The sequence below is a fragment of the Python bivittatus genome, unplaced genomic scaffold, assembly GCF_059951505.1.
Source record: "Python bivittatus isolate LINGU-HERP-01145 unplaced genomic scaffold, Pbiv_v1 ctg000210_np1212, whole genome shotgun sequence".
NCBI lineage: Eukaryota > Metazoa > Chordata > Lepidosauria > Squamata > Pythonidae > Python > Python bivittatus.
The window spans coordinates 19075832-19100316 of NW_028277053.1; the positions used below are offsets into that span (position 1 = coordinate 19075832).

At 41.6% G+C, this 24485-nt stretch overlaps 1 protein-coding gene across 1 annotated transcript in view; it reads left to right on the top strand.

The window, feature by feature from the left end:
- The window catches only part of PIBF1 (progesterone immunomodulatory binding factor 1), a 71081-nt gene that overhangs the window by 15823 nt on the left and 30773 nt on the right, over window positions 1–24485 (top strand). Inside the window, exons 10-12 of the mRNA XM_007427120.3 lie at window positions 4787–4885; window positions 19544–19709; window positions 20707–20857. Of these exons, the coding sequence (XP_007427182.2) occupies window positions 4787–4885; window positions 19544–19709; window positions 20707–20857 (416 nt within the window). The remainder of the gene's footprint in view (window positions 1–4786; window positions 4886–19543; window positions 19710–20706; window positions 20858–24485) is intronic.

The following is a 24485-nucleotide window of genomic DNA, read 5'->3' on the forward strand; positions in this document are numbered from 1 at the left end:
TGTACCCCTAAGGAGTCTGAACAATGTTCTGTTCCTAAAAAAGAAGCAAGTTCTTCAGCCGGACTCCTATGTGTACATTTTGCTCATCAGCCTCATTCACAGGTTAACTCCAGAACGTGTGGGAAGGGAGCGCCACTCTTTCGGTAGCTGAAATAATAATCTGAGTGCTGCATCCTCAAGGAGCGGCTCTGTTTTTGGGTTTCCTCACAATAGCACCTTCTTTGAATTGAGATGGGAGCCGGCTGATCACCCAGCCAGAGTTTCTCTTGCTATCCTCCCCAGCACGTGCCCTCCTTTCTGCATGGGGGGTCCTTCCACTCTCCAGAACTGCCAGCTCAGCCAGGTGGATCAGACTAAGAAACCAATGCCGTATAGGTCAGGACTCCTTTTTTTTTGCAACAGCTGTAGTACAGAACCTTGCAAGTCTGAATGTGCTTCCCCTGCCCCTCAGTTTATCTTCGTGTGAACAAGGGAGGGGCCTGTCTGGGATGTTTTCTCAAGTGATTTTCTTGGCCTGGGCTCAAGCCTCGCGTGTCTGACCATTGCTTTGTTAGCAGCTCTTCCTCTCCCCTTCAAGGCCATTCCCTCTTCCCTCTACAAGAACCCATCAGCCAGCGGTCCTGGTCCACCAAGGGAGGGAGGGGCTTAGGTAGATACGAGCAAGGATAATACCTCTTCAGCAAACAGTGATTCCAGCAAGAGTACACTTTGATTGTATAGACAAAAAGGACCCGTAGCTCCCACGTGGAGCTCATCATTGGGTTAGGTTTTTGTGACAAGTCTGTGATAGCTTTTAAATCTGACTTGGGAGAGTCCAGCCTTGAGATCGCAGCCATGCAGTATGACTGTGAGGCATGAAGAGAGAAGCTCTGATTAACACGCAGTTGACCCATCTTGCTTAATCATTTTACTCGCAAAATCACAGCCCATCAGCTGAAAAGCCACTGACGCCGGGGTGAGATGGGCTAATTCCGCAGAAGGCCATTTTTGTTTGTTCAGGAGAACTCAGTAATGTAGTGCTGCTTCTGAAAAAGAAACAGTGTAAACAGAGAAAAAAGCCAAAAGGGGGGAAATTGAGCTGGCTGTTTCCTGAGAAGATATGTAGGAACACATGGCTTGTTATCATCATCTGAGGATGGTTTTAGAGAAAGCTTAGCTAGCTTAGCAGGGTAATACCTTAGCAGTGTGATGTGGGGTGCCGCAGGGTTCGGTACTCTCCCCGCTCCTATTTAAATCTGCATGAGGCCGCTGGGTGAGCTCATCCATCGCCATGGGGTGAGGTATCATCAGTATGCTGATGATACCCAATTATACATCTCCGTCTCTGGAGAATTAAGCGATGCCGTGAATGTCTTATCCCGGTGCCTGGAGGCTGTGAGGGTCTGGATGGGGAACAACAGGCTTCAACTGAACCCTGGCAAGACTGAGCGGCTTTGGGTTTTGGGCCTTCCGGTGCTAGAACCATGCCATCTTTGGTGGTGCTGGATGGGGTGGCACTGCCCCAAACAGACCCTGTGTGCAGTCTGGGGGTCCTCCTGGACTCACGACTCCTGCTCAAAGAGCAGGTGGCAGTCGTGGCTAGGAGGGCCTTTGCACAGCTTCGTATTGTGCACCAGTTGCACCCATTCCTAGATCAGGGGCTCTGCTCATTGTCACTCATGCCCTAGTCACCTCCTGTTTGGATTTCTGTAATGTGCTCTACATGGGCCTGCCCTTGAAGAGTATTCGGAAGCTTCAGCTGATGCAGGATGCAGCGGCATGGGCAGTTATGTGCGCCCCTAGAACGGTACACATTACACCTCTGCTCCACGAGCTGCATTGGTTGCTGCTTTGCTTCCAGGTCCAATTCAAGGTGCTGGTTTTGACCTTCAAAGTCTTTCATGGCATGGAGCCAGGCTACCTGAGGGACCACCTCTCTCTGATTACATCTGCCTGCCCCATCAGATCTGGCAGAGAAGGCATGCTGTGGGTCCCGCCTGCCAGGGAATTCCATTTGATGGGTGCCAGGAGGCGGGGCTTCTCTGCCGTGGCGCCCGCCTTGTGGAATCTCCTCCCCCCGGAAGTGAGGTCAGCTCCATCCCTCTCAACATTCCACCAGTCCCTCCAGACCTGGCTGTGTGATCAGGCCTGGGGCTCCCAGGGGGCCGGGGAGATTCTGCGATGGCTCCCTTATTGTGGTTAATACCATCCTCTCTGTTTTGTGTGTTTTTTATAGTTATTTTTTAACTGAGACTTTTTTAATGTATTTATTATTTTTAATTAAGTGCTGTATGCTGCCCAGAGTCACTGTTATGTGAGATGGATGGCTATATAAATATAACTGATTGATTGATTGATTGATTGATTGATTGATTGATTGATTGATAGATAGATAAATGCAATTCTAGAGTCTTTTTATATAGAATTATTTCTTAACTAATTTAATATGGATATTTATATTTTTACTGTTTTTACTGTTTGGATTTTAACTGTGAGCTGCACCCTCTGGGGAAGATGGGTGGCATATAAATTTAATAAATAAATAAAATAAAAATGCATAACGTGATGGCAGCCCATTTCTCAGTAAAAATAATTATAGCTCTTCATCCTTGCCTTAAGGGCCATGCAGCTTCCCCCCTTCTCTATCCTTAAGCAGAGTGAGGGCTGCTCTCTCTTCAAGGATAACTAGAACTCCTTTGGGGTCAGGTTGTAGCAAGAAATGTAGGCTTGCCACCAGGTTAAGCCCCTCTCAATGGAAATGCAAACATATGGTTCTCAATACCACCTTCTTGTCAGATTCACATGTTATAGTTGCCAGGCCCTGTCTTAGGCAAACACTGGTGTAACCTCAGGTATGAATAAGCTCTAAATAGATCAAGAATTAAATTAGATGAACCTTGAAACAAGCAAAACTACATCTACACATCTGAAATGGCACCTACTATACAATTTTGGTTATGCATTTCATCACTTATGCTATTTGGGGCAGGGGGAGGACATATATAAATGACAATTGATGAAAGACTTTCCCAACTTCTATTCTTGATATCCATGGATTTGTTGTAAATTGCTTTTTGCTCCTTGCTCCTTCTTTCTAGAGGCTGCTACCACTGATTTCATTTGGGGTACTAATTTTCCTACTATTAGTTGGCAGATAGGAAGGTTGGAAATCAATAGGGGGACAGAAGAAAGATCATGGTAAATGAAAAGGAGGTCCTGTTCCAAATAAAGTTAGGATAAAGGTTGGTCAGATTTAGTTGGTGTTTATGACTAGAGCCCAAACATCTCCATTCTGTTCACCTAAAAAGGCCTACAGCTAGAAGAGCAACTCTACAGATGGGTGAAAAACTACAGTAGATTCCTGCCCAAAGCAGCCAATGTTTGGGTTTCAGAGCTCTTCACATCAGGTGGTGTTGGATGAGTGAGGCTGTTCCAGGTCTGAAGTAAGAACAAAGACTATGGAGAGATTAGTACATTTGTTCCACACCCACTCCAATTGCCATATGACATGAAACAGAGGACGGATGGGAAGGATCTGGGAGGGAAAGGATTCATGTCAAACAATAATGTGACTTTGAGCCTAAGGTTGTGAAATGTAGAAGACCTGCAGCTAAAGGAAGTCTCAATTTTGGTCTAAAAATACTAGTTTTTCAAGCAACCTTTTTTTGTTGATCAAAAACAATGAAATTTTGAATGAGGAATCTCTGCAGACCAATTGAATTAAAGTGCTGCTGCTTTAAATGAATAGAAACTGGGTGTCACAAATTTAATGTAGGCAATTCCCTTCCACAAAATGCAGTCCAGTTAATTTAATTGAAGTCTCAAACTATGCAATAGGGAGGAAGAGGAGGAGGAGGAGGCAGAGGCAAGGGCGGTGGCTGAGAAACAGATATTTTTAGCACAAAGGGAATTTGGAAGAGTCTTTAGAAATCCAGTGTCCTCTTGCTTACCTTAATTCCATTTGCCAAGCTTGATCAGTTTGTGTATTTTTTCCCTCTGCATCAGCCTCCGATTTGCCTGTGTGACAACATCACTCAGGGCAACTGCAGCTCATCCAGAGCAGGATAATGCCTGTATTATTTTGCTGAATTAGATATCTTGGCCTTTGATCCTGTCATCTGGGCAGCTGTTGCTGGAGCCAACTTGGCCTACAGCCTTGGAAAGGCCCTGAGTTAGTGAACAGAAGAATGGTGGTGCTGCTGACGGTTTTATTCCTCTCGAACTCTGTTCTTGAAACCAGAAACGGGGCTTTTTCCCAAGGTCTCTTATGTTGTTATATGTAGCCCATTCTACAACATTTAGGAAAAGCAGCTAAGGGGTTGGGCTAGGGCCAGGGAGTCCCAGTTCAAGTCCACCCTCAGCCATGGAAATGTTAGGCAACCTTGGTCCAGCCATACATTCTCAGCACAGCCAACCTCACCATAACTGCAAAATGCAGGTAATAGACCAGATTCAGTACAAAGCTTGCTGTTTGAATATTCAGAACACTGAAATCCTCACCAATTTATCTAGCTGGGCAAATAAATGTTGGGACTTAAGTTGATTTCTTCCTTCTCCCTCTTTCTGTGTACGTGTGTATCGTTAGAGAAAGACCGAACAGGTAGGTATATTTTGAGAAAAGTATTCTGGATGTGGACCAAACATTGAACTGAGAGTTAGAGGGGTGGGGGAGATGGAAGGAAAAACAAAGTCTATTTCAAGATCAAATTATGGCATGTTGGAACCAGCAATACAAAACTAGTATTGCTTTTGAGCAAATACTTCAGAATAAAAGGAATGTTTATTGTGCAATACTTTTAAATTTCAGAAACTTGAGAGAAGCAAGAGATAATGCTGTGACTGAAAAAGAAAGAGCTGTTATAGCTGAAAAAGATGCATTAACCAAATATGACCAGCTTTTAGAACAGTAAGTACCTTCACTGTTCCTTGAGCATAGCTTTAAAAAGAGGAAGATTTGTACAAATAAAGTTAAGGCTGGGGCTTTCCAAAGACCCATCCATCTTAGTCCTGCTTATTGTGAACTGTTAAGAAGACAGAACCAGTACAAATTGCTGTTGGGGATGAAAACGAAAAACAAAGTTCCTAATAAACAATTCTACAAGGTATTGGAACAAACTCTCCTTTCCCGCCCAAACCAGGTTTTCCTAAACTGGTTATTGGACTGCAAATTCCATTCTCCCATGCTGGGACCATGGAGGTTGTAGCCTAGCACACATGCGAGGTCCCGGGTGGGCATTACGACCATGAACTTTCCCAGATCGGGCCTGGTCTCCCAGCTGCTGACTGCTGACTCTCCCTCTCCACGTGCCACTCCGCCACCGAGGCCCCTGTTCTTAGTGCCTCTATTCTCTCCTTGCTTCCCAGTGGAAACCGCTGCGGAGAGAAGGTCCAGAGTCAGTTGACTGTTTCATTCCTGTTGAAGCAGTGCTAAAATAGAATCCGTGGTACAGCTTTGGAAGTGGAACAACGGGCCCGCTATTAAGCAGGACTTCTCCCTTGAGAAAGGAGTTGGCAAGGGTTCGTTAGTCATTTTCATGCATGTCATGAGATTTTCATGAGATTATTAGTGGCAACATTAAAGTGAAGCAACTTTATTAGAGACTAGTAACACTGGGTGGGAGGATAAATCCACATGGAAATTTTGTGTTTGTTTAATGTGCATGTGAACATTTTAAAAATACAGTAATTTTATACACTAAAAAAAAACAGAGAAAAAGATTTCTTACCTTTTCCCAAGAGATTGTATTTTAAATGTTGGCTTTATTTTGAGTATATAGCAATAGACAGTACAGGATCAAAAGAACTATGGAGGTCTTTTCGTCCAACCCCCTGCCCAGGGTAGGAATTCTCAGACTACCCTGGACAAATATCAGTCCAGCCTTTGCGTGAAAATGTCCAATGACGAAGCCTCCATGACTCCAGGAGGAAGGCTCTCATGATCAGGAACTTCCTCCTAATTTCAGGTCGGATTTTTAACATATTAATAAACTATGCCATGTAATTCTTTGTTTCAAATCAGCATTGCAGATAAAATAGTTTGAACAGTGTTTTAACGAGTAAGCAAGCTATTCTAGAATCTGAGATTCATCAGTGTGCCCTGGATCATCAAGCAGTTGCCATAATCCTTTTACCATTTAACAAGGTTTGTATAGGCAAGCATAATTTAAAACTGAGTTTTATTAAATATAGCTTACCTTCATCCAGTCTTTATGTAGGGATATCAGTACTATAACAGTGCTTGAGATGTGAATATTTCAGGAACAACATTATTGGCAAAGAGTGCTTTTTAAACTATATTCAGATTATCCATTTAAAGAGTGCTAACATGCATTTTGTGAAATGCGCATTTTAAAAAAAAACAGCCTACAATTCTCTTCCTATGGTCTAGGACAGGTTTCATTTCTCCATTATGCCCGCATTTCCTCTAGGATCTCAGGCAAGCAGTCGGCGCCCCCAGGGTTCAAAACGGGCAGGTTCTTTTGCTTCTGTCCTCCTCCTCCCATTGAGACTTGCAGAGGTCTGCAAGAATGGGTGCTGCTTTGAGAAGAAGACTAGTGCCTGCTTAAAATTAGCACAGAGACCACAAGCTGTTCCCCTCTATAGAGAGTGGGATTTCTGCCGGGTGATGCAGGGTGGTGCTTCCACCTCAGAAACTGCCATAACCTTGTTTAGTCTTGGCCCAACTGACCTATTTCACCTGGCTGCTGATGCAAACCCAGGAAACCGGCCCAGTGCCGATGCATGTCTTTTCACCTGTCTCCCGACTCTTCCCTTCCTGCTCTTTAAGCAACAGGGGAGAGAACCCCCTTCTCCTTTTCCCAGAGAGACATTGTCGATAGCTTTTCGCAAATCCCAGATTCAATGTCTTCTGCACCGTGCCAGTCTGTGTTTTCATTCATGCTGATCAGTCTTACATTAACTCTTCCAAATTATGGGTATTTTGTACAAGCAGTACATACATCCTGTCAAAGCATTCTGAAAAATAAGTGCACGGCTTTCCTAAGTTTGCTTTTTTCCTGCTGATTTTTTGTCCGTTGAAGCCACTGGCCCAGTACAGTAACGTGAGACGGTGCCGTATCAAAAAGGTTGAAACAGCTCTTGGGACTCTGCATTAACTGATCAGGGTTACTTCCCGCAGCGAAGGGAGTTTGTGCAGCGCTTGTGAAGTTGCAGCCTGAGGCTGTCCAGAGCCAGGATTTCCCAAAGCCACCTAAATGGTCCTCCGCAAGATTTTTCCTTTCACAGGCCTTATCGTTGGATCCGTAGTCATGCTTACTACCAACTGACATGGAATACATGTTAGCCTAATGGGTTTGTCCTGTCCTGCCTTTCTCTGCATCTCCCTTTTTTTTAATTGGGGTTACATGTATGGTTTGGTATGGTAACCAATTGCTTGTTTTTTGACGGATCAGGAGTTCCACTTTTGAGCTTTTCTTAAAAAAACAACGGATACCTTCCCAAGTTGGCTATCGACGCAGGTTTCTCTTTGATGCTCTCTTCTCGCTCGCTGCTTGTACCCGAGTGGTTTTTGGTTTCTGTTTACCTCTAGTCGCGGATTCAGATTTGCCTGCCATTTCTGAAAACAGACACAAATAATTTATTCAGCTTTTCTAAAGTTTCCTTATCGTCCCTTAACAATGTTGTCATCTAGTAATCAGTCAGCCCCCTGCCTTGTGCCTGTATTTAAATCATGGTTTATTGCTGGTCCTGATGATTTTTGTACCCTGTTCCTCAAATACTTGTTACTGGGCAGGTGAAACAAACATATGTTCTTTGTTCTCACTTGAGCAAACATTTCATTTGTTTGTTTATTGAAGGAAATATTTTCGTATTTATGCCTTCGTTGACTTGGCATACTTTGGGAACTGGTATGTTTTGGTATATTTGATACATTTCACAGTTCAGAAGTATATTTTCAAGTTGAATTTCTGTTGCAATTTTAATAACACCCAGGCTTTATGGAGAGATTTGGCACAGTTCAGTTTACTTTTCAGCTTTCTTTTTTAGCAAGTTCTAATATTTGGGGGAATAATTTCCCTTATTATTTAAGTATAAGAGAGTAGAATAGTGGCGTAAAAATACTACTGCTGTCACTGGAGGCAGCCAAAACCTAGGGAAGCAAGTGTTAAATTATTTTAAGTCATCCTGAACCAACAAAATAATGTAGCGTATGCATTCACATTAATAAATAACATTTGTCTGCATGAGGTCATATTTGTGATGCTCGAAAGTGATCCCAAAGACAAAAAGTGCATTGTATTCAAGAGACCCTAGTTACCAATGTTGGTAGGATCTGAAACCCTTGAACATATTTGTTTATACAAAGTCTATGGAATGCTGCCTAGCTTGAATTGTAGAGAAATGCCTCTGGCAAATCTTGTGATGAAGAGTGTAACTAACACCCAATTTTCTAGTCAAGTACAATTATTATAACTTTATTCTTACCAGTGATTGGTAAGTGAATTTCTTTGTCTATTAAATGCAGGCAAAGTTTGTGTTGAATATAAAATAATAACTCTGGATATTTCAAACTCAGTGGTTCAAGAGTCTGTTTTTAGTTATGTTGTCTGCCTTTTTTGCTCTATGAAGGAATAAATATCTTACATCAGTCTGAAAGATTGCTTTCTGTGTGCTTATGCAGTTCCAGAAATCATTGCCTAGGGTGACTTATAAGTGCCAGCTAAAGAACAAGCGTGCTGAAAACCATGTACGGCAAAAAAAAAGTGTGATGTGGTTGTTGGAGCCTGGGACAGCCAGGTTCTTGTCTGTTTTCAACCAGGGAAACTCTTTGGATGACTTTGGGCCAGTCTGTCTCTCTCTCTCTCAACCCAGCCTACCTCCCAAAGTTATTGTTGTGATGATGATGATGATGATGATGATGTCAACGATGATGACGACTGACTGACTGACTGACTGACTCCAAGCAGGCTGCCTTGAGCTCCTTAGCAGAAAGATGAAATAGCAGCAAACTGCTTGCATCCTAATCTGAAAAAAAAATTAACCCCAGATACTCTTCCAAGAGGCTGTCCTGAGAGAGAGGGAGACTGAGCATGGCATTAGTGAAAATCACAGAATTCTTCTTTTGCAGGCCAAGCAGAAAGGTTTTTCCACTTCCTTTAAATGCTGCTTGGATCCCAGCCATTGACTGGAGTATGTTATGTAATGTAGCTTGTGAGTAATCTGGCGTATGCTAAGTAATGAGGACACTATATAATGCTAACAAGTATCCTCGTAACATGGCATATGTGGTCCAACAGTGTATATGCAAATATGTATAAATTATGAACATGCCCCAGAAACATTTAAAAAGATGCAGTGTAGAGACATCAATAACCCTTCCTTAAGCTTGAGACCAAGATAGTTGCCTGACGTTCCATGATGAAATGAGACGGCATCACAGGATGACATGGCTTCAAGTTACTCATTGGATTAGCTATTGTACAGCAGTCTGATCCTGGGTGTTGCATTTACCCCAAAGTTAGGCATGCTTGATAGCAACCTCGGTTTGGTTTGTCCTTTACACAAATAATGTTTGTAACTGTAAGGATTCCTGGTTATATTCCTGGTTTACATATCAATCAACAGAAAGAAGAGTACTGAGAATAGAGGTGTAGCCACAGTTGTATAGATTCTGAGTTTTGAGAACTTCTCTTTCCTTTGGTCAATGGAAGTTGTCCCACCACGTTAAGCTTGTGCAGGTATTTGTCTTTTAAGGGACTTACAGGCCCAGTAAAGTAGCCATGGCTAAGAGCCAACTAAACATGCTGCTCTGTCTTGTCTTTATTCTGACCTGAGGGACTCTGTCTTTTGGATTGAAAGAGTGACTACCCCAAATTATTAATAGGATGTGAACGCATAGATCCAGCAGCATGAAAAACACTTTGTAGAGACACAAAGAGAGCTTCTTTTCATTTTTCTGTGAGTGATAAAACAGGGGTGGGCAGTCCCTAGATCCTTCTCCCTTTTTGGAGCCACTCAAACCTGGCAGACCAGTTGAAGAAAGCCACTATTACATTTTCCCCATCATTTTGAAAGATATATAAGCCCTAAAATAGTCTTGACCCCAAAGAATCATATTCCCAAGGAACACTCCACCCCTTGGAAAAATAGAAAATCCTGGCCTGGCCACACATATATTTTCCATCATGGGCTGCTCCAGAAATATTTTAAATTTATCCATGCTAGACCCTGAGCAGCATCAAGAACCTAGATGGTAGATCTTGGAGACTGAAAGTGTTTTTCCCTTAGAGACAATGGTGGAAAATGTCTGTGTCCTATACTAGTAAGGGAAAAAGTGTTGTGAGAGATTTTCTGTGAAAGTGCTTGGTTTCACTTGGGGATGAATAGGAAGTCCTTCAGGAGGGACCTGGAAAATTTCACTGCCACTAAGGTCTCCACCAAGAACGTGGCTTGTATTGGGTTCGTAACACAGACCAGCAGGAATAAGTTTTCCACATTCATTTCTGACTCAGAATAGTTGCTTCTTAAAAAATGAAAATACCTTGAACGTCAGTGCACCAGACTTTCTACATGAAAAAGGTCCCAGATTTCCTTACTTAAAGAAGATTAGCTTATGGCTGTGGGCTTCTGGCCTGTTTCTTAACTCTTCTGTGAACTGCAACGCAAAGCCCTCTGCCGCTGAGGAACATTTTGCCCCGGAATGACTCTTCCTGTACAGCTTCTCAGCAGTTATTGTTACCTTTTCCAAGCACATGCAGTGTTTGCTAGGAAAGGACCACATGATCGCCAAAGCCTCCGTCGGAAACACTCTCATGTCCACCTGGTACTGCTGAGTTGGGGACATCCAGTAAGATTTGGGTTGAGAAAGGAAACTAGTATCTGTACCATGGTTGACTTTCCAGTCTCAGAACTCTGGACCCATAGAATATCTCCTAAACGTAAAGCATCCCGAGGCCCAGCCTGAACGTTGGTAACATTCGGAGCCCTGACTCAAGAAAAGCCCAAGCGGCTGGGACAGGTCTCCCTCCGAGCAAGTGAACCGTGGGGAGGAAGAAGCAGCGAGAGATGAGCCAGGCCCTGTATTAGCCACAGCCTTTGATTTAATGCAAAACGCTCAGGTTAAGTATTCCTGGCCCGGGATGATTACTGCAGGCTGGGGTTTTTATTAATTGCTCTTTCCTTCTGAAGTAAAAGCCCCCATTGCCATTTGCAGTGTTTCCATTTTAAGGTGTCTATTTCAGCATCCACAGACAGACATTTCCAAACGTAATAGCCTTTGCAACTCCAAAAAAAATTCCCATCGGAGAGAAAGCAGAATGACTGCCAGGGATAGTAGGCTGTAATTCCTACTATCTGCTGAGAATTATCTGAGATCTTTCAGGATCTGTGATGATCTATGACTTCCAGATAGCAAATTTAGAGGACAGTTAGGCAGTTTCAAATAATATGGCAATGTTAGGTTATTTTAATGTTTGCCAAAGTAACAAATGTCTAAAGCAAGGGTTGATGGTATTTTGTCTAGTTTTGGAGTTTCTGATATGTTTAGTACACATAACATGATAAAATAATAGCATCGTAGCATCGTGGTCAAATAATAAAATCTCCAGTTTGTGCTTAATTAGTTAAAATCCTTATTTTCAGCCACCTATTTTTAGAGATAGGAGATAATGTCATTTTAAAACTGACTAGAGCACTTGAGCATTTTATGTGCGTTTGTTTTGATAAAGCTTGACTTTTAAGTGCTTTGAACACTCCTCTGTTCATTGTGAGATTGAGCAGTAAATTGAAATGTATTACAAAAAAATAAATCCTAAGGATTTTGGTTCATAGACAGTTGTCCTGTGGGGATAAATTCTTACGGGGGTGGGGGGGAGAAGTTCCATTTCGCATACTAATAATAAACTTTGCCTCACAATCCTAAAAGCCAAGTGCTTTCTGTGAAATGTATTTCCGTGTGAGTATACATTTGGGATAGTCCCCTCAATTGTTTTTCTTTTCTTTGTTTAACGTTATGAAACATTTTCTTTATGTCTTGTGGGTACCGCCCTTATCATTATCTTCCAAATCTATCCTTTTTTCTGAGCAAGCTTTTTTTTTTTAGGTGCACTGTGCCATCATATATTTTTCCTCATTGAATGCTTAGATCAGGATAATACAAGGTAGAACTCATTGAACTGCTGTCTTTGCAGCTTTGAGGTGCTTTTCAAAAAGTTGTAAGGCTTGAAACATCTTGTAAATGCATCACTGTAAAACAACACCACCATTAATTCTGGTTTGGGCTTAGTACAGTAGTTCTGGTTATATTGGTCTATCAAAACAGCCATCATTATGATGGTGAAAGGTCAGAGGTTGATTTCTGCCTTTTGCAAAATGATTCCACGGCCCTTCCTTTCCCACTCTGTGGAAGAATGAAGATTTTCAAATAGCACTTTCTCTGTTTCTCATTGTAATCTTGATTTTGTTCCAGCATATTTTGGAGGCCAAACAGGATTCCCCTTTCTTTTTCCTGCTTTATTCTTCCTTCCACCTCTCCCTCTGTTTTTCCTCTGCCCTATGACTTTACTGGCTGTGTTTCTCAGTAGAAGACAAAGTCATGGACCTCACTGAAAAGGGGCTGGGTCTGCCAGTTGAAAAGCCTCTTGCCCATCATCTGAGAGAGAAATCCAAAACTAATCAGATACTACTGGTGTGCTAATTTAAAAAGAAAACACGCAAGGCTCTTTGCATTCATTTTCATCAGAATCTGCTCAACTTGTATTACCTTGGGAAAATACGGCCCCTCGCTTTGACAAGCTGTTACCGCACATTGATTTGATCTTAATCAAAAGCATAGAGTTCAGAAAAACACTAAATGACAACTTTTGGCAGTTTTTCAGACAAGCTTCAAAATAAAAGTTAAAACCATCAGATCTATTTTATAATGACAACCTAGATATGTGGATAAAAGCATCACTAAAAACCAGCACATTTTCCAGAATTACATTAAATATGATGTTCACTGCAGCGGAAGTTCCATGAATTACTGCCAATCAATTATGAGCGTGTTCCTCCAACTTCTAAATGAGCTCTTATTTCCTACAGGACTATTCTGCTTGCTGCCATAGTGAGTCTTCTTTTTGCATGTTTTACTTCCTCCCCAAAAAAAGATTTAAACCTTGGCACTATATGAGGATTTTGTACTCTGAGAAATTTACGAATGTATGTTATCTGCATCTATTGCTGTTGTCTATTCCAGTTTATGGATAGAAATATTAAAAGGATAATATATTGTTGTAAGTGCTTTGCTGTGGTGGTGACTTTTGCTACTGACATCATTAACTCCTAAAGACATCAAGGACATTTGCCTATTCGCCTTCCTCAAATAGGCTAAGTAATTTCATAGGGACATTCACAAATAAAGGCTAGATGACAGGAGATAGTTTCCCAGTGAAGTTATAACTGTGGTTTGAGGCAAAGCCAATGATAAATTACCATGTGGGTCAACATTTAGTGGTTTTCGACTAATACCTTACTTTCTCAGCACGCTTGAATGCAACTGAACACAATTCCAGCTCAGTGCTTAGAATCCCAGTGATGTATTTCCTATACAAATATAGGCATACGGTTATTTCTCTCTTATACATTGCTCAGCAATGATCATGATTCATTTATAGTAGTTTTTACTTAATTACTAGTTTTGCACTGTATTTTTCTGAAAGGGACAGCTGTTCTTCTCTGGCAGTGCTACCCGGGGGAGCATCTGAATCTAGTACTCCGTGCCAGCTTGCTTGTGCGATGAGTAGGAGAAAGCACCTTGGGTGGAGTGGGGTAGAGCTGGTCCCTTGGTTCACGGAGAGAGAAGAAGGCAGGTTTCTTCGCGAGGAGCAGGTCGCATGCCAACAGCTCCTGCCCTGAGAGAAGAGCTTCCTCTTCTTCTCGCTTTGCTTTCCCTTTAGGGTTCAAGAGCACGGCTGCAGCTCTAGTACAGCTAAGCTGGAAGCAAGCAAATCGCATGCCAGCTTCTCTCTATGGGTGTTAGCCTGGTGTTCATGCGCTGAAGGAAGCAGCAATACGTTTGCTGTTCGTTCTTTTCCTGCGCTCCATCTTTTTCCCTGCCCTGTTATGCAAGGTGAGGATTCTTCCAGGAGAGCTTAAACAACGTCTTCCTCGTGCCACAGAGGAACACCCCAGAGCCTGTTGCGGTCGCAAGATTGTGTTGGTTTCTGGCGGGCTCGAAGCAGCATTGATGGGAAAGCCCATCCTAAAGTTGCCGTCCTAACTCTAGTCTCTGGCAAGTTTGGCTGCGCTTCACAACATCGTGCAACGGGGGCTCTGTTAGGGAAGGGGAAGAATCTGCAGAAAGACGGTCGTTTCATGTCAAAGACTGGAAATGATCTTAATCAGCAGGAAAGAACATGAGAGAACTTGTGCAGTGCATTTTCTGTCCCAGCTGTCTTAAGTGGCATAGAACCTCCTTTGGAAATTGTTTTTTATCCATTCAGTCCACATCCAGTTTAGAAAGATGTGGCTAAACCTAAAAATTGGATGAGGATTAAACACAACTATTTTTATGAAATGAATGTGGCCAAGTCTCACTGGCTTTAACTACAACATTGCACTTACTAAACTAAAATGTATTGTATGTTCCATTCAAGTTTCAGAATTTTCTATTGTTTTCTTGATTGATGTAGATTCGGTTATGATCCAGATGTTCTATTTTTGCCTGCAATGTGGTCCAACATCTGGGTGCCATCAACATTTTAAAGCAACTATTGGCTTTTATAGGAATTGCCAGTGAATATCACTTCTGATTACTGATACTCAGTTTGTATGAGTTTAATGGGTTTTCACAAAAAGTACTTTCTGTTTACTTTCTAAATGACTCTCAGTCATCTAGCATGTGCTTTAGGCTTACCACGCTCCAAATACAATCAGCAGCCCAAAATCCAAGAGCTATTAGCAAGTATAGGCAGCACAGTGTCCTCTAGATATTTGAACTATTCAGTATAACCCATTAAGGGAATTGTGGTCCAAACATCAGAAGATCATCAGGTTTTCTACTCACATATTAAAGGAGTAAATCACAGCTACCATTTGCATATCACTGAATGTTTACTTGGATTCAGTAATACTTTGGAGCTGAATCAGATTCTCATTTACAGGAGTAGCAACGGTGGAACTTTTAGATATGGACATATGTGTACTCTGGGCTGCCTGATTTGTGTGACTTTTTTCACTAGCTCCCCAGGTTACTTTAGGTTCCTAGGCCAGGATATGTTCCTACAGGGCTACCAAAAGTTGGTCTTTATCTTATCTCTGAGCAGGGACTTTGATTAAGAAGAAAGGACACGTCCAAAGTAACTCCAGTACAAAAGCCAGAAGAGCAGAAACAGGCTTGGTACATGTTAGATTGAACAAGAACTTTGCAGATGAGAAGGTTGCTAGTACTGTCCTGGGTCATATTCAGGGAAATTGGGATCTGGGGTCACATTGCAGAGGCATTTGGGGTGTCCAGCAGTGTCCATTGTGTTGAGTAACCACCTTATGCAGCCCTGGAATCAAAGAGTCTCAGCAACAATTAAACTTCATAGCCTTTATCTGTCAGATAAAGACTATGAAACATGGGACTTTGACAACAAAACCTGGATGGTTCTTCTGTTGGTCAGACTTCCATGACCAGTGATTAACTGTTTTAAATTACAAGGATAGATGTAACTTGAATATTTTTTCTTTGTCAGTTAGAAGTTTGCTATACACATGAAAACTTACATTCTGCTGTTCGTAGCTATCTGTGTTGAATGTACAGAAATATTCCACACCTACTTTGGGATAGACAAGCCATTTCTGGACAGCCGTTGTTCTCTACCAAAGTTGTCTTTGATAGGGGAAGCCTGTCTTCTGTGTCACTTTTTATGAAGCCATAAGCTATCTTTATTTTCCCTGCTGCTTCTGACCTGTCTGAGGTTTCTGATATTGTGAGAGGATGTAGACTGCAGGAAAAGGTAGATATAGAATCATTCTCTTCTTTTAACTTTATCCAAACTATGAAGTGAACAGTTGAGACCATATATAGCCTTCCATCTTCAGATGGATATATTGGGCTGGCTTGCTTCCTTCCTTCCTTCCTTCCTTCCTTCCTTCCTTCCTTCCTTCCTTCCTTCCTTCCTTCCTTCCTTCTTTCTTTTCTTTTCTTTTCTTTTCTTTTCTTTTCTTTTCTTTTCTTTCATGGCTGGGATTACATTAAAGTCTTCAACTGTGAACACTTTCTTTACTGGACACTTTACTTTTGGAAGGAGGGACAGTTGATGGGAGGCATTTTAACTATCAGGGCAGTTCCTTTTGTCTGCTTGAACCACTTCCTGTGATATAGGTGCACTCAGACCTTGCTGGGGGTAGTTGCTGCAGGGGACTTTACCTGAGTCGTCGTATAGTTGGCCAGCTTCTTCCACCTTCTTGTCAAGTGAAACCAAGGATTCTTACTGAAACTGAAGAAAGGCCAGAGCTATCAAGGACTGTGTAAAAAGCTCCTCGTGCACATTAGGATTTGCATTCCTTGAATAGCAGTTCTGCCATGATACCTAGCAATAGTACTAGGTAGAGAAGACAAGTTATAGGCAGCTGGTCTTAAGAGGGGACTGAGCCTTCCCAGCTCTTAGGCATACATGGCAATAATGGTTTGGATGTTGACCAGACATGTCAGCCACCCCCGATGGGAACCGCTGACCAGGGCTCCAGAGGGAAAGTGGTGTCTGCCACTGAGGAAGTTTAGACAATGAAACCCTAAATGTCTGGAAGGAAGGAATATGTGCTCTACCTGACTGGGGTCCTCTTGGAGGAAGATGAGGATCATGAGGTTCACGATGGCTTTTCTCTAGGTAGCTATAAAACCTTTGACAAAGTGGGTGTGATTTTTTAAAAACCCCATTTCTGTACACAGCCTCTGAAATACAATAAGCTAAAATTCGTAAACATATTTTATGAAACCCATAAATATATATATGAAGTTATATATTCACATATAGCTTTATATAGTAGCATTGGTGTTTAATTTGCTTTTGTATTAATAAATGACTAATTGCTCAGATACATTCATTAATTTGTTGCTCACATTGCATTCCATTGTTTAGAATAATGGGAGAGCCGAACTGAATTTCTTGAAATGCATATTTGGGATTCCTGCAGAGCTTTAGTAGAATTGCTGAGCATATGAGATATCTTCAGCCTAGCTGAAAAATAAAAATCTTACATTCATTCAGCAATTAGTTTTCCAGCCAAAGCTCACTAAGGGCTGTTACAGTGAAAATCATAATAAGAGGTACTTAATTTGGGCAAGAGAAATTCAGCTTTCTTCATCTTGGGGGAGGGCGGTCCCGCTCTTTTTTTTTAGCGGCTTTTTCCATACCTTATAAGCCACGCAGACTCCCGCCCACCAGTCAAATGCTATATTCAGCCACAAATAAGATCCGTTTCTCCCAGTCGTGGTTGATGCTATCCTGGAAAGAGAAGAACTGAAGGGTGATGGAGCTGATAGGAGAGTTGTTATAGGGTGGTCACAAGACAGGGAACTCGTTTCGTTAGGGTTTATTCCCCTTCCCTCCCCCAAGGAACCCGCATCACCTTCGGCTCCTATGAGCAAAATGCACAGATTTTGTCCTCGCTTTAAAAGAGGCCCGTTCACTGGACTGGAGGATATGCATTGTCACTCTTAAGAGGTTTAAGCATTTCTGTATTTGTTGCAGCTTCTCCCATATTTCCCACCTTCCTCCTCCTGCAACATCCTTCCATTCTTCTAAGCAAGCAAGGGCTTGTTGTCAAACGGGACCAAACTGTGGCAGAAGAAGCGTTTCCAGTCCCTCGGGAGGTTTGGGGTAAATTGGCCAGTTTCCCAGAAGTCTCGTGTCTCTGTTGTAATCCAGAGTTCTTTGGTAGCAGTGGTCGGGGGGGGGGGGCTTTTTCAGTAGATGTGAAGTGCAACCTGTAAAGAGGAACACCGTTCATAAATAGGAAGTAGATTCATGAAATGTCTAGATTAACGTGCAGTTAACTGCTATGTAGGAATGCTGCATTTTAGAGAGAAACCTACTTTGTATTGTGCTATTTATATTTAGCTTGTATATTCCTAACAGCCTGGATCTCTCATCTTATTGGTTGACCATTTGTTTGCACCTAATTCAGTCCTGGGGCACGAGTGGAAATAAGTTAAAGACACCAATTTGTGTCTTAATGCACTAATTCATGCCTTAAACCACCACTGCCTGAAGACCGCATGTTTGGCCCACTTTCAGACCTGGCCCTTGTGCTCAGCAGCCAGCAGAAGTCTCACTGGGTCTATGGGGGAATGCTCCAGGAAACAAGACGTTTCTTAAGAAAAAGATGTCACATTATTTTCACTCCTGTTTGTTAGCAGACTCTCTAGATAGGTTCTGTCCCTGCCAGACGTTAACAATGAATAAAGAATTGTATTTTACTGGCTTTAATAAATTTTCTGTTTTTATTTTAATGAACCATAATATTATGTTAGTTTATGACTGCAATTTTGCACACTCTAAATTATTTGCATTTCTTTCAGTGGGACTTGCACTACTATACATTAGGAGTCACGCTGTTAATAGGATTTCAAATTACATTCCTCTTTTGCCATTTTGATGGAAATGAGTTAGTTTCTACTTTGGTTGCTCTTTCAATTTTAAATATTGATTGTGTTGCTAAATTCAGCAGAATATATCGGAAAGGAGCATTTTTTCAGGGTAGCAGCGATTACCGTGAATAAAATATTGCGGTAAAGTAGAGGGAAAATCTCCTTCAAACTAAGCAGCTTTCAACAGATGCAACAGAGCCTTGCATCACTCTAAAAAAGAGATTTCACTAAGGCCAAATGCAAAATACTGTGCATGCTTCATTACTAGGCAGAAAGCAAGCAAAACATCTGGCAAGAACTTCAGTTCAATCAGCTTCACTGTTTTGACCAGCAGAAACACTGCTTAAAAGCAAATAGCAAGCATTAAGGGTTGGCCACTGTTTGGGAACAGTTGCCGGGGGTGCAGGCAGGGAGGAACTCTCCAAGTCATTCCCATACTGAAGTCCTACAGGCACGCTTACCCAGAAACCGATGTTGCAACAGAATCTCCAGGACAGGTCTCAGTTACTGAGAAACTTTGCTTACGCCAAGTCGGTACGAGCCGGTAGCTTGTTTGGGTACTCTAAGCAGTTGCCCGATAGGTGCCTGCCTGTCTTCACTGGCATGTGCTTTTTTTAAAAAAAATTATTTAACGATTGAACAGCATTTACAGATATACAGCTATAGCTAGGCAGAGGCATGTACTATTCATTTCCCTCTTTTAAGAAGCATGTCAGCATACTCTGCTTGTCTGATGACGATGTTCATGATGATGATGATGTCTTCTTATAGTTCTTCAGCAAGGAACTGCTCATTTGCAGCTTTGTTCAGAAATATGCACCCCTGAGGAAACGTGGTTAGCTGTATTCCGAAGCACGAAGGCAGGCATAAGCGGCCTGTTGAATTTCACCACTTTTTCTGTGCTGAAAGTCACGGAGCGGCAGGGAAGCAACGTCTTGCCTTTCTGGTTTTGGTTTTGTCGCAGCCACATGTTTGCTTTGCTTTTAGATACAGGCAGCTGCAGCTCGGCACTGAAAACCAAGTGGCTGAACTTCTCCACCAGAGTAAACTCAAATCTTTTGAGAGCGAACGAGCGCAACTAATTCAAGAAGAGACCTCCAGGAACCTTTCGCAGTGTCAGCTGGAGTGCGAAAAATATCAGCGAAAACTAGAAGTATGTAAGAAAGCGGCTTTGGTGGGCTATCACACAGGTCACTTGATAATGAAATGATGTGGACAGGACCAAAGTTGTGCTTTTTCTTCTGGTATGTGGGTGGAAGATTCCTAAATCATATGAAGTTGAAGGGCAATTTTTAGTCGCAGATGAAAAACCCAGTGAGGCACTCTTAAGATTTTGCTTGTAGTCATTAGCTTAAAGGAGTTACAGCTGCATGCAAAGGTTGGGGCACCCTTGGTCAGCTTGTATGTTTCACTGAATCTCTAAGTGAACGTAAGATGACACACCCCTGACATGGGACAAAGTTAAGCACAATGCTTTTTGAAAAGAAAATAAATAAACATAGCAGGTGCAAGAGTTTGGACGCTCCCTTAGTCAGAACTTTGTAACAATCATATTGCAGCAGGTAGCAGCTCTGATGAGCCAACATCCCACACAAATACCTCATTTGAACAACAAACAGTATCTTCCATCACTTATTAAACTTCTCTTTTCCCCAGCATCGTTGAACAGGCCTCTGTGGAACAATAAGCCACTCAGAATGTTTGTTTTCATCTATCCATTTCTCCACTGGGGTGCTAATTCAATTAATAGAGTCTCTAACCTTTCTGGGCCAAATCCCTTGCCTCTTTGCCTACCTAGATCCTTGTATGATTGTTCTCATGCCACATTTGGACCCTGCACCCGTAACACGAACAGCCACTTTCTTATTTCTAGCACATTTTACTTTTGCAGCCCTAAGAAATAAATGGGAGGGGGGGTGGGAGTTGTGGAGGAGAACGTTTGCACACTCCTTGTACAACTTTACTGTGTTCACAGAGAGCGGGGGTTTATACTTAATAATGCTTTTTAATAGAGCCTGAGACAGTTAATCTAAGTTTACAGTTAAATAGGAGCTGAACTAAGCTTACAAATATTTGAATTGCACATATATTTATTCATTTCCTCAATAATTTATAGCTTTCTTAACTAACTTTCTTTCTAATTTTTGTAGGTATTAACAAAAGAATTTTATAGTCTCCAAGCAGTGAGTGAGAAAAGGATCTCAGAACTTCAGGTACAAAATTCTGATTACCAGGCAAGGCTTGACACGTATGAAAAACTGGAAAAAGAACTAGATGAGATAATAATGCAAACTGCAGAATGTAAGTCCTTTTAAATTACCCTTTATGATTCTGTCTTGGAATATATTTACAATCTAATGGCTGTTAACGAGATTTGTATCATTATAAATCCAGGAATGTTGAATACACATTCAACGTACAGCAGTATAATATGAATTAACATAAATATGTATTTTATTACATCTTAATTAGCAGCCTGAACATCTATCGCCTTTTGAATATCTCCTCTAAAATTACTCAGTGTTTTCTCTCTCTCTCTCTCTCTCTCTCTCTCTCTCTCTCTCACTCTCTCTCTCTCACTCTCTCTCACTCTCTCTCACTCTCTCTCTCTCTCACTCTCACTCTCACTCTCACTCTCTCTCTCTCTCACAAAAACTGATCCTTCGGGCATGTCAGATCTTGCTCTCTTTTTCATTTGTTATCTTTCTCCATAACTTCTTTTGGACAGTTTACTGTGAAAGTTGTTCCAGTAAAAGACACGTAGTGCCTGACTTCTGCAACAGTGTCTCTGATGGCAGTAAATTTTGGCTAAAGGATTTTCTCTATCAGCAACAGAGATGCCTGTTGCCGAAAGCAGTCCCAGCGCGTCTTGGACTGGGCGGGGGTGGGGGGGGGTATATTTGTGTGTGTGTTATGCATGGAATTCCTCTCCTATATATACAGCCCCAGACAAATAGGGATAGGAGGATCCATCTTGTGGGGAATCATCACTTCTGGTCTAGGCACCAACTTTGTTTCCTTCCTGCTATCTGATTCATAGACTTATTAGAACTTTGAGATTCTGATATTTAATTCTAAAGTCTCAGTTTGTTCTAAAATGGCAGCAAGAGATCAATAAGGATGGATGGATAGATGGATATTTTCGAATGAATTCCATAAACTTGGAGCAGGTTATAATGGATACTGATAAGATTAGACAAAAATAAACATTTCATTCTATCTTTTTTCCCTTCTGTTCTAACGTACACATTCATGGTTTTGCCTTTTACTTCAAGCCTTTCTGCGATTGAAATCTAGGTACAACATCATTAGTAGACATTTAAGTACTCAAATTCCTTCCAGAAACTCCCATTTTTGGTGGTCTCAGTGCAGACTAATAACATGTGCCCTGCCTCTGCACAGGATTTTGCTCAGGGAGCTGTCTAAAGCTAAGCTAGAGCTTTGGCAGGATCTTTACCTCAAATTCCACGAACTTGTCTAAAAAGATTTAACTCCTGTCTTATCACTCAGTTCTGCTTCAGCCAACAAAGCAGCAGCTATATTGTTCCATTACTTAGAATAAAAAGAGAGAGCAAAGGCATAAAGATTGAGGCATCCTTCTTAGTTATCTCAAGTTAGATATAAGATGATACGCTTTTTTGGCTATGGTCATTGACATGAACGTCATTCATCTTTCATGGGTAAGACTTTGGCAGAGGAGATTCTAGGAAAGAGGGAGGGAGTTATGGACACATCAGAAAGGCACCCAAAAGGATCTGGAGGACCAGGGATGCCTGCCTGGGTCCTTCAGCATGACAGTGTTGGCCAGCCCAAATCTAGTTTTATTTGTCCAGTGTCAAATCCAATGGCTCACAGAGAGATTCCTTGAGTGGGGTTGTGGACTTTATTCCATGGCCACTCTGGTTTTGATCATGACTTGCTGACCAGATGTCCTGAAAGACTCCCAGTGTTGGATTCCGTCTGCAGGCCTTCTGAATTTGAGAACTACTTCTCTGTTGAGTTTCCAAACGATTCATTTCAACCAACTAGACTTTGAATAGGATCCACCCTAGCTACCTAGAGGTCCTCTAAGTACCAGGCACAATGCTCGAAGGCTTCAGCCTGCCTTGGTTTCATCATTTGCATATGGGGTGCTGCTTGGTACTAAGCTCCAGCCCTGAGATTTCTCACATGGGCCTGCAGAACTGGGGCAATGAGCAAGTCTCGCTTACCTGGCCTGCCTTTGATCGTGCACTGAAGTAGGTGGTTGCAAGCAACATCTTACCTGCTGCAGTGACGGATGCGAAAGGCCTCTTTCTTAACAGCACTTGGCAGCTGCATTGTGTATTCTTCCTGATCATTCATAGGGATTGTTTACTTACCAATAAATAAATCATGGAAAGGGTATTCATGGAATGGAAAGGTATTTGTGGAATGTATACTTGTAATTCTTTCGTCATTTCTGCAGTCAGCTAACAGGAGGTTCATGTGCTATCTGAATAGTAAATAGATAGCCCTAAAATTGATATGTATGTCAGTTTTCTTGTTTTGAGAGGCTTTCTTATATTCTCAAACATTTCATTTTGGGCATGTGACTAGCTTTTTAGGAAACCTTTCATAATTGCTATATTTTCTTTGGGGTCATTGATAAAGGAATAATAACAATAATATCAACTAAATCAACAAAAGTGACAAACGTAAAACTTTGGCCACACAAGTTTTAATACAGGGTGGAGAAGTAGGTTAAGGTTTCAGTTATGCAGTCAAGATCCTAAACAACTTGGGATCCAGGTGCCTGTCAGATTACTTTGCCATGATTAGACCTGACCTGTGATTGTTATTATTATTTACAACAAAATAATTTGGGATACTTACAGTCTCTCTCCAATTTTCCCATCTTGAATTTCCATACTCATGTCTTATCTTTCATTTTTATCTACTAGAATTTTAACTAATTAGCTTAAACACCAGGTGAAATTTTTGTATGAAGGAAAGCTCTTTAAAAATAAATCTACCAAGAAAATCTATAATGTAATTTGAAAAAAAAAATACATATCATGAGCTTTGACAAAAAATGAAGAAACAATCCTGCCATAAAATGCAGTTTTTAAGATAAATTTCTGTTTTTAACATTACTTTTAAATATTGAGGCTGTGTGAGGTATTTGGAGGGTTGCTTTGTGAATCCTCCCTGGGGATGTGTCCCAGCTATTCTGAGCCACAAAACGCTTCCACCGCTGCTCCAAAGTGGACACCAAAAGTGTGGGCCACCCCCTTCCGGTGGCCTCAGAGCCTCTTGGAGGTCAGGAAGCTTAGTTGTAGCTCCCAAGAATTCAAATTTTTCCCATCCCTGACTGGGCCTTCAGACAGCCAGCAGCAGCTCTTGGGGGCTTCAGCTAGAGACCCCTGGAACTGAACTTGAGACCTCTTGCAGGCAGAGCTTGGCTGGACCCTGTTTTGACTCTTCCCAGACAGCAGCACTGCTTGGATTTCAAACCAGCAATGACATTTTATTTTAATCCCAGCAGACCCTCTGAAAATGTAGACCTTTTGATGACTAGAGCAGAGCAGTTGGACATAAAATGTCTAAACTAAGGTTCGGACAAAGCTATGACTTCACTGTCTGGTTTAGGGAAAATCACTTCATCAGGCCCAGCCCTCGTTTATAAAATGGGACAACTAATTAATCTCACTGGGCAATTGTTTGAATGCAGTCCAATACCAAGAGGTTTCTTAATTGCTTCAAAATTTCTATTTACTTCCTACCCTCTGCAAGATTAGTCTCCGCCAAGACAGTCATTTCTTTTCATATTATTACGGCACATATTGGATTACTGTGTATGTGTAAGTGAGAATAATAACCTTTAAGATTGAAAATATTCATAAATAATATGTAAATGTGTTCCATATTCATACCATTGGCTTTTTTATTTATCAAAAAGCTTATCAGA